General features: G+C 41.1%; 1 protein-coding gene across 1 annotated transcript in view; it reads left to right on the top strand.

The window, feature by feature from the left end:
- The window catches only part of GPRIN3 (GPRIN family member 3), a 76701-nt gene extending 67503 nt beyond the window's left edge, over positions 1-9198 (top strand). Inside the window, exon 2 of the mRNA XM_004389009.2 lies at positions 6636-9198. Coding sequence (XP_004389066.1) covers positions 6750-9104 — 2355 coding nt within the window. The 5' untranslated portion in view covers positions 6636-6749 and the 3' untranslated portion in view covers positions 9105-9198. The remainder of the gene's footprint in view (positions 1-6635) is intronic.
- The last annotated feature ends 629 nt before the right edge of the window (positions 9199-9827 follow it).

Here is a 9827-nt window from a genome sequence, read left to right as displayed (position 1 = left end):
CTGAATCATCAATTTACCAGAGAAAGAACCCAAAAATCCACATCTCCCACAAAGTTTTCTAAAAAGAAGAGAGCTTGTTTTTTTGTTAATTTTCAAGTTAACTAAAAGTTACTTCTTAAATGATCATCTTTAGACTGGGCATTGGGGGCATATATGGAAAACTAATTTAAATGTTGACCATTTAAGATGGACTCTCTAGAATATATAAAGCAAAAATTCCGCCTTCTTACATAATGATGCCAAAATAATAATTTTTTTAAGTAATAGTAACTCATGTATTTGTTATTTTCCAAGAACCATGCTAAGTATTTAACTTATATTAGTTCATGAAAAAGTCCCTAGGTGATGCAGTTTGCGCTCAGCTACTAACCAGAAAGTTGGCAGTTCAAACCCACCCAGTCATTCTGCAAAAGAAAGGCCTGGCAGTCTCCTTCTGTAAAGATTACAGCCAAGAAAACCCTATGGAGCTCAGTTCTACTCTGTAACACATGGGGTTACCATGAGTTGGAATCGGCTGGACGCTAACAGGTTTGGTTTCTCATTAAACTCTGTAACATCTCTTTGAGGGAGATAAATTCCATTCTGTGGCATTTTTCTGATGCCTTAGAAAAAGGTTGTTAATGTGCAGTCTTTGAAAAGGTTCCCAGGTATGAACCTCCTAAAATTATGTGCAAATGTGTGTCTGTCTAAACAGAGGGTCCATGGTTTTTATCAGCTTCTCAGAGAAGTCTGTGGCCTTTGTTGTTGTTGTCGTGTGCCACTGAGTTGATTCTGACTCATATCAACCCTCTAGGACAGAGTAGAACTGCCCCATAGGGTTTCCTAGGCTATATTCTTAACAGGAATAGATCACCAGGTCTTTTCTACCACAGAGCTGCTAGTGGGTTTGAACCACCGACCTTTCCGTTAGCAGGCGAGCACTTAACCATTGTGCCACCAGGTATCCTTATGTGGCCCTTAAAACATCCAAAGCAAACAAACAAAAAAACCCATTGCCATCAAGTCAATTCCGACTCATATGGGCCCTGGTGGTGCAGTGGTTAAGAGCTCAGGCTGCAAATTAAAAGGTCGGCAGTTCGAATCCACCAGCCACTCCTTAGAAACCCTATGGGGCAGTTCTACTCTGTCCTATAGGGTCGCTATGAGTCTATGAGTTAAAACATTCCAATCAGATTAATCATTATTGAGAGCAGATATTTCTGCATTGCTTAGTGTACCTCTGTGAGCTTGAAGTGGTAATACTGTGTAAGGGCTATATGTTCCTATACTGTTCTGCTTTTTGAATTCTCTCTTTCTTTACTTGTCTAATGATGATTCTTGCCCAGGCCTTGAGCTTGCCTCCACAAGAAGATGTCCCTGCCTCTCTCCTGTGTAAAACTGTGCTTAACAATGTGGACTCTGGAGCCAGATGGTCTGAATTTAAATCTGGACTCTACCACTTACTTATTGTGTAACTTTGCCTCAGTTTCCAGATATAAGTGCTTACTGCATCATATGATTCTAAGCTGCTGTAGATTTAGAACCATCTGCTCAAATTGTATTTGACACATTGGCGGTTCAGTGGCAGGATTCTCACCTTCCACGCGGGAGACCCAGGTTTGATTCTCAGCCAGTGCATCTCATATACAGTCACCACCCATCTGTCCGTGCAGGCTTGCATACTGCTATGATGCTGAACGGGTTTCATGGGAGCTTCCAGACTAAGGCAGACTAGGAAGGCCTGGCGATCTACTTCTGAAAATTAGTCAATGAAAACTCTATGGATCACAACAGAATATTGTTCAACACAGTGCTCAAAGATGAGCACCCTAGCTTAGAAGGCACTCAGAGTACACAGTGGGTGCAACGATGGACTCGAGTTTACCCATGAGCATGAAGATGGCACAGAACTGGGCTACATGTTGTTCTGTTGTACCTGGGGTTGCCATGAGTTGGAACAGTAACAATCAGCTTCTTAGAGTTCTTTTTTACCTCTTGTTTTTTGTTCAGTTCTGCTTACAAACAATGGAATTCAGTGAGATAACAGGCCATGCATTTGTTTTGCTACAACAGTGTTAAACAAAAGAACTGGATAGGGAGCCTTGATTAAAGCAACCATTATAACCAAAGTCCACATGACACTGTTAGTGGCACTAAGCAAAGCAACCTTGTTTTCTTTTCAGCCATTCTGGTTTGCTTCAGCTGCAATTTGAAGGGAAAACACAAGTTTTCAGCTAGTATCTTTGAAAACTGCATTTCAGGCAGCTATCAGTGACAGAGCATGATTTCTTTCCTTTCTTTCTTTTTTTAAGAAAAAAAAAAAAGGAGCTGCTTTTTCCAGCCTGTGGATGTTATTGGGGATTGAATCATCTCTCCTTGATAAAGTGCACTGGCAGAATCTACTGGGTCCGGAATGCCAATGATCTAGGCAGTTTCCCCATTAAAGAGAGCAAGTAAAATCCCATTGAGTAGAAGGCCAGATGACATTTCTTTTCCTTATCCTTTTCTTCAGGAGTAATAATCTCTTACCTCATTGTTGTTTAAGGGTCTTTTCGCCAGCCATCAGAAGACTAAAAGCTGCTGTTAGATGGCTGAAGACAGAGGTGCTCACTGAGGTCCGTGTAACTCTTTTGTAATATCACTAAGATGTGATGACATCCTGGAGCCCTAGTTCTAGCAATGTGGCAATTCTGAAGTGAGCAAAGGTAACTGCTGCCCACAGGATTATCAAAATCCCTGCAGTACATCAGCATCCTGCTGACCTGTGAGCCACCAAGCCTCTCTCCATTCTTTCAGTCTAATGTTCTTTCCACCAGAACAGCTCTGAAGGAAGTCCCAAAGGGCTAAGAGATTCCCTGCTGCCTGTCCTTTTAAGCGTGGTGTCTGTTACGAAAATAGGCAGCATGGCGTGGTAGTAGAACCCACTATTTTCTGAATGAGCAGGGGCAGTGTCAGCTTTCAGCAAGCCAGGGCTTTTCATCAGGTGACCCATTATGAATGTCATTGTAGTTGGTGTTAATGCCATCTCTTTCTCTCTGTGTCTTCCACATTTCCATGTACGCACATGTGCTCATATACGCGCGCACACACACACACACACATATTTACAGAGGGATTCATTCAGCCTCTGGGCTCCCTATTTGCAACCTTATTCTTGGAGGTTATTAAATCTTAACATAATGGACTCTTTTTATGATAAAGACAATATCCCCTCACTCTAAACCAGCAAGTACTTACACTGTTAAAATGTCTTTAAAAAAAAAAAAAAGCCTATTGGAGACCATATATTTACACCATTTGGGAGGGGAGGGAACAGGAGAATGGGAGTGTTGTTTCAGAACTTGGGCAATTCTCTTCTGGGCTCATGGAGATGCTGCGACAATTTCCTTAGCACATATGGTTGAGAGTAGTGTTGATTTCTTATCTACCAATAAATCAAGAGATTTCAAATTACAGATGTTAGCTGGGCAACATGGCAGTCTTAAATGACTGGGCTCATTCTCCAGTCCCTACGATCTTACTTTTCTTCTTGATTCTTGAATTTATTGATAATTTAACCTCTATTAGCAAAGCAAACAAATGAAAATGCCCTTTCAAAGATAAACTAATAACATCAGCTGTCTGTGGGAAATGGAAGCAAACGTCATGACTTCTGAGAGTTTTATGAAGTCCCTCCTCTTTTTCTCAGCTGAACTTTGAGCTGTTAGTATTTTACAATCCTTTGGCAAACCAGGTTTCTTGGCTCCAGCCGTATCACACAGAAGACGTTCTGTACTTCTGGCTTTCTGAGACCTTCCCGCATTTTGCAGCTGGTATCTAGTGTTCTGGGCTTTAATCGTCTAAATCCAAAGGACAAATACATAAACAAGCTACAACCACTTTCTTATTTCCAAGGACAATGCTCTTTTTAATTGGCTTTTCACCAATGTTTTATCCCATGGGTTAAAATTTCTTATTATTTTGAAGTTTGGCAGGACTTTAATAATGGCCATTTGGGTGGAAAACAGGATCAATTAACAAATTTTTCCTGTAAGTTTTTCCTTAACAAGAGACCCTGCACTCTGTCATGTGAAGTGGACAGAAAAGAATCAACAAGCTTATCTCCTTCCCTCCTAGGGATTGAAGTACTTTTGGAGAAATGCTGTGTTTATACAGGTAACAATGGTACAAAAATCGTGGATAAAAAACATGACACAAATGACATAGATGACCATAGCTACGTAAGATTCAAAAAAGAGAGCGCCTTTATGATTTGAAAGTTTTAGAGGTCTTCAGAAAGGAAATGGAATTTAAGTAGGACCTTGAAGAATGGGTAGGATTTTTGAGGTTGAGGAAGGCAGAGAGTAGGATAAAAGGTATAATGAACACAGATGCAAAAGAAGGAGAGAGAAAGGTAGGTTTGAGTGAGGTACAGCAAGTGATTGTACCAGAAAACTCAAGTAAGAAAGAAATGGAGTATAAACCTGGAGAAGTGGTTTGAATGAGCAGAAAGCAGTCAAGACCAGGGATGGGAAAGTATTCGATCCATTAATATAAATAATGAAGTTAGAAGGAAGAGCTGGTTTGGGGAAGAAAAAAAGTTCAGTTTATTGTTAAATTTCATATGACTGTACGTTAGCCAAATGACATTGTACCAAAAGATAAAACTATATTTTTTAGAAACCAGAGCCCACTCATATTTGCCTTTGCCTTATTTTGGCACTTTGTAGTGATAGCCTGAGTGAAGATTGTGCTATTTGATTTATCATCAATCACATGAAGCAAAGTAAGAGCCTTGAATTTGGAGCTGGAAGGGCCCTTAGAAGTATATAATTTTTATTGCCAGCGAGCTAATTTGGTGTCTAGAGAAATTAAGTGATTAGCCTGAGCCATGGGGGCTCTTAGTGATAGAGATAATATTAAAGCACGGTTGTCCACTAATTTCTGATCATCACATCGCCGAGTTTCTAGTTATCCTTCTAAAAAGTGTATAAACAAACATAAATTATACCTTTACATAGCTGTATACCCTAGATCATATCAGATGGACTTTTTAAAATTCAGTCTTTTCTCTCCATTGGTTACCTTCCCTCTCTCCTCCCTGTCTCCAACTTATCATCCCTCCTCTATTCAACATGTAAGACGTCTCATTCTAATTAGAATTGACAAATCAAAATTTATATGATCATGTATAAGCACATACATATATAGTGTTTCATTTACAAAAATGAAAATGTATATACTGTTTTCTATATTTTTACTTTTCTCACTCAAACGTACCTTGGGAAAATCCTTCATGAGTGAAAGGTTCTAGCCTCATCATTTCTTCTAATGGTTACATAGTACTCCATAGTAGGGATATATCATGACTTATTCTACCATCTGCCCTACTCATGGGGTTCCAGAATTTTTTATCTTTCCAAATAGTACTTAAGTATACATGCTTGTACGTATATCCATACATGCTGGTTATTTTATTTCCATGGGATAGAGTTCCAAGAGTGGAATCTCTGGGTCAAAGGACATGTATTTTTAGTTCCAAAAACTATTGCCAAACCGCTTCCCAAGAAAGCTGTAACATTACACATGTGCATCAACAATTAATGAAAGTACATCCTTTACCTAGATCCTCATAGACCATAGTATTATAAATTTTATTTATTTATTTATTTGCAAAAATTGGTGTAATGTAAAATCTTGGTGATACATTATTTGCATTTCTTTGACTACAGATGAATTAGATGGCCTTTTCATAAGCTTATTGGCCATTTGAATTTTCTTGTTTTATAAATTGTGCTTTCATATTCTTTTTTCATTTTGTCAACAGACTATTTTGTCTCGTCGGTTTTTAAGAGCTCCTGATACAGATATTTTTGCCTCTCCTCTAGGGTTGAAAATATATTTTTTAAATTGCTTATGGTATATTTTGCCAGGCAAAAGACTTGAATTTTATGTAGTCATCTGTGTTTATATTCTCTCTAATAGTTTCTATGTTTTCTGCCTTGCTTAGGAGCCTACCCCTTCCCTGCCTCTAGATTGTGTTTATGATCCCTTAGATTTTCTTACAAGATATTTATTTATTTATTATTTTACATTTTAATCTTTAATCCTTCTAAATCTATCTAGAATTTATTTTTGGAAATGGTATAAAATAAAGATCTAGTTTTCTCTTCTTCCAGATGAATAAACAGTTTGTCAGTTTTGTTACATTAAATAATCCATCCTTTTGCCACTAAATTGAAATGTCTCCTTGGTCATATATTAAATCCTCATTTATATTTGGATCTACTTCTAAATATTCTTTTTCACATATATATTTGTTTATTCCTATTTCAATACTTATTGATTTGATTACAGTCACTTTACAGGATTTTCTGATATCTGGTAAGGCAGAGTACACAGATGACTTTAAAGGTAGCTATCAAATGCTTAGGTAAATGCATTAAAAATCTATTTGCTAGACAGCAAGCAGAAATTAATACACTGAAATAGTACTTATGTAATTAAAATTATTCTTTCCAAAATCTTTTTAAGATCTATGTTTATATAAAACAAACATGTGAATAAAATGTTTACTGTGCTTGTGACATCTTATATAAATGACAATTAGTTATATTTTTTTAAGTCCTTAGGTGATGTACTGTGTTAATGGCACTGTTTCCTTGCTTGATTCACAGATTGATTCTTCTGAGGAATCATCCCTGACTGTGTCTTCTCTGTAAGATACAACTGCTTCCTAGTGGGAATACAATTCAAGGGAACGCTCTGAAGTTTTCCTGAAGAGAAATTCCATGGGGACTGTACCTGACCCTCTGAGATCGGCTAAAACTTCCCTGATTGCTGCTTCTGGAAAAGAAGAGGAACTAGGAGAGGTGAGATCTGCCTCATCTCAGCACAGTCCAGCTCTCTTGTGTAAGAATGCCAATGGCCTTTCAGGGGCTCCCGCAGAACCAGACCTCAGTCACAGGGCAGTGGCTGAGGCCCTGATGCAGGCTTGTGAGCATGAGACAACCCAGCCAGACATGTCTTCTTCTGGTATCTTCAGTGAGGTGGAGAAAGCGCTTCCCACAGTCAACTCTCCTGGTAACACCCAGCAGCCAGGAAGCAGCATGCCTGCAGCACCAGCCCCCTGTTCTGCAGCAGGGAAGGATCTTACACAAGCACCATTTACCATGCCAGCCAATCATTGCACCAACCAGGCCATCCTGGCTGACCAGCTCAAAGCTAGCCCCTCATCTGTGCCTGAAGACACCCAGGTGAAATCACAGAGAACTTCAGGTGGAGAGCAGCCTGAGAAGTCAGGTTGTCCTGCAGGAGACAGCCATGGTAGCAGCAAAGATCAAGTGCCCTGTGATTTTCCTTCTCAAGAAACAGTCCAGGGAATGGTGCAAACTCCAAAGATAGCAACCCCTGTGTCTAGTCATTCAGCCTCTCCTGTAGGTGAATCTGAAGGGGAGAGGCAGCAAGACCTTTGTGACTCTGAGCCAAGGTCCTGTGACTCTCCAGCTAGGGAATTTGGGTATTCAGAAAACAAACAGCCCTTTCCCACTGCCTCGGACCCCCAGGCCGTGTCTTCTGTGGCACCTCAGCCATCTCATCTCTCCAGCAAAAGTCCAACATTTCCTCCAGACTCAAAGAAGGTGCTGCTGCCAGCACAGCATCAGGGGTTAAGGTTCAAAGAGGTAAGCACAATGACCAACCAAGCTGAAAGCGAGATCAAGGACGTTACCAGCAGGACTCGGCAAGATGTTGAGGTGCAGGCAGTGGCAACTGTCGAAAGCAGATCAGTCTCTACCAGCCCCAGCATCCTCGCTGCCTTTTTAAAGGAAAACCCTGCTCCTAAGCGTTTTGAACAAGAGCAACTGCGTGTCATCTGCCGTGGCAGTGGCAGCAGGAGCCACACGTTGGAGCTGTCTGACGGCACACTAGCCCCCCAGGAGGCGAGTCAGCGCTATGGCATCATGCCAGAGGTACACGTCCTGGCAGCTGGAGCTGGTTTCACAGCTTTGCAAGGGGAAAGTAAATTAATGAGCTTACCAGACGAGGTCCTTCAAGCCTCACCAATCAGTGCAGCATCCAATAATATTCAAGATATGTGTAAAGAAGATGAGAAGTCAGCAGGAATGACTCCAGAAAGGAAAGATCTGATCTCTAAGCAGCTTTCAGGTACTAATTTTGGCTCCCTGAAAGCTAACCCTGTTGACCAGATTTCTATCTGTGCAGGCAGTCAAGATGAAATAAGCCATGGATTAGGGGAATTTCAAGCCAAGCCATCTGAGTTTACAGTGAAAACCATCAATGGCCACCGAACAGACTCAGACTGTAAACTACCCAACTCTTGTGTTCCCGCTGGCAAAGCTGGCCAGTCTGAGAAGTTGGATCCCACTGAGAAAGGAGGTACAGGGGAGCAGAAGCCTGCATCTCCTCAGATAGTAAAACAACCAGAGTCTGCTGGCACTGATACCCCAGGTGTAAATGAAAAGGCAGAAGCCAAAACCCTACTGTTCAATCCCAAACCTCAAGAAAGTGGAGGCACAGAATTAGCTGGTAATCCCACACCCTCCTCAATGAGAAAGAACCAGGAGAGCGCCTTAGAAGAAAATAAACAAACCAAGGCAGCCACAAGCCTGAGTCTGCCTTCTGATTCCATGGGTGACTCCAGCCCAGGTTCTGGCAAGAGGACCCCTTCTCGCGCGGTCAAAGCCAGCCCCCGCCGGGGCAGCCGCGTCAGCGAGTTCCTCAAAGAGCAAAAGTTAAACGTCACAGCAGCTGCTGCTCAGGTAGGACTTACCCCAGGAGAGAAGAAAAAGCAGCTTGGCGCCGACTCCAAACTCCAGTTGAAACAGTCCAAGCGTGTCCGAGACGTGGTGTGGGATGAGCAGGGCATGACCTGGGAGGTGTACGGTGCTTCCTTGGACCCTGAGTCCTTGGGTATCGCGATCCAGAACCACTTACAAAGACAAATCAGGGAACATGAGAAATTAATCAAAGCGCAAAGCAGCCAGTCCCGGAGATCCATTTCCTCAGATACTTCTTCAAATAAAAAGCTCAAAGGAAGGCAGCACAGCGTTTTCCAGTCCATGCTGCAGAACTTTCGACGCCCCAACTGCTGTGTTCGCCCTGCCCCTTCATCTGTGTTAGATTGAAAGAGGAGGCATATGGGAGCCCATGTATACATTTAGCGTATTCAGAAGTGTTGAACTGTGTGTAAGCTTACGTATATATTGTTTTTCTGAGAGACCTGAAAGAAAAAGAACCTATGAATAGAAAACAAGTATTAAATACAGGAAATTGCTTTTAAGAATTTTACGGTCCTTTGTCTGGGACCTCATAAATAAAAATGTCATTTGAATTTGAAAGAAAGAGTGAGAGAAGAGAAGCAAGCTTCACTGGATGTTTACAACCTTACTTATGTGGAAATAATATTCACTGTTTTTTTTTAAATATGATATTGCTTATAGAAATAACATTATCATTATACGTGTGTCATTTTGTATTACTGCCTCAATTTATCACACTATAGTATTTCCATTAAAATCCTTGCTTTATATTAGAAGTAGCAAAAACACTATTAGCAAAACACCATTACAATTTCTAATCCTATTGTAATAAGGGAGTCCTGGTGGCACAGTGGTTAAGCACTCGGCTGCTAACCGAAAGGTCAACAGTTCAAGCCCACCAGCAGCTCCGTGGGAGAAAGGTGTGGCAGTCTGCGTCTGTAGAGATTGCAGCCTTCGAAACCCCTGTGGGGCAGTTCTACTCTGCCCTGTAGGGTCACTATGAATTGGAATCGACTTGCTGGCAATGGGTTTGGTGTTTTTTTGCTTTTTTGCAATGAGAATGCTGTTAACTACGCAAAATTCCAGTAG

The sequence above is a fragment of the Trichechus manatus genome, unplaced genomic scaffold, assembly GCF_000243295.1.
Source record: "Trichechus manatus latirostris isolate Lorelei unplaced genomic scaffold, TriManLat1.0 scaffold00228, whole genome shotgun sequence".
In the NCBI taxonomy this organism is placed as follows: domain Eukaryota; kingdom Metazoa; phylum Chordata; class Mammalia; order Sirenia; family Trichechidae; genus Trichechus; species Trichechus manatus.
The sequence above is the reverse complement of the archived record's forward strand: the minus strand, read 5'-3'. Positions and strand labels throughout refer to the sequence as shown.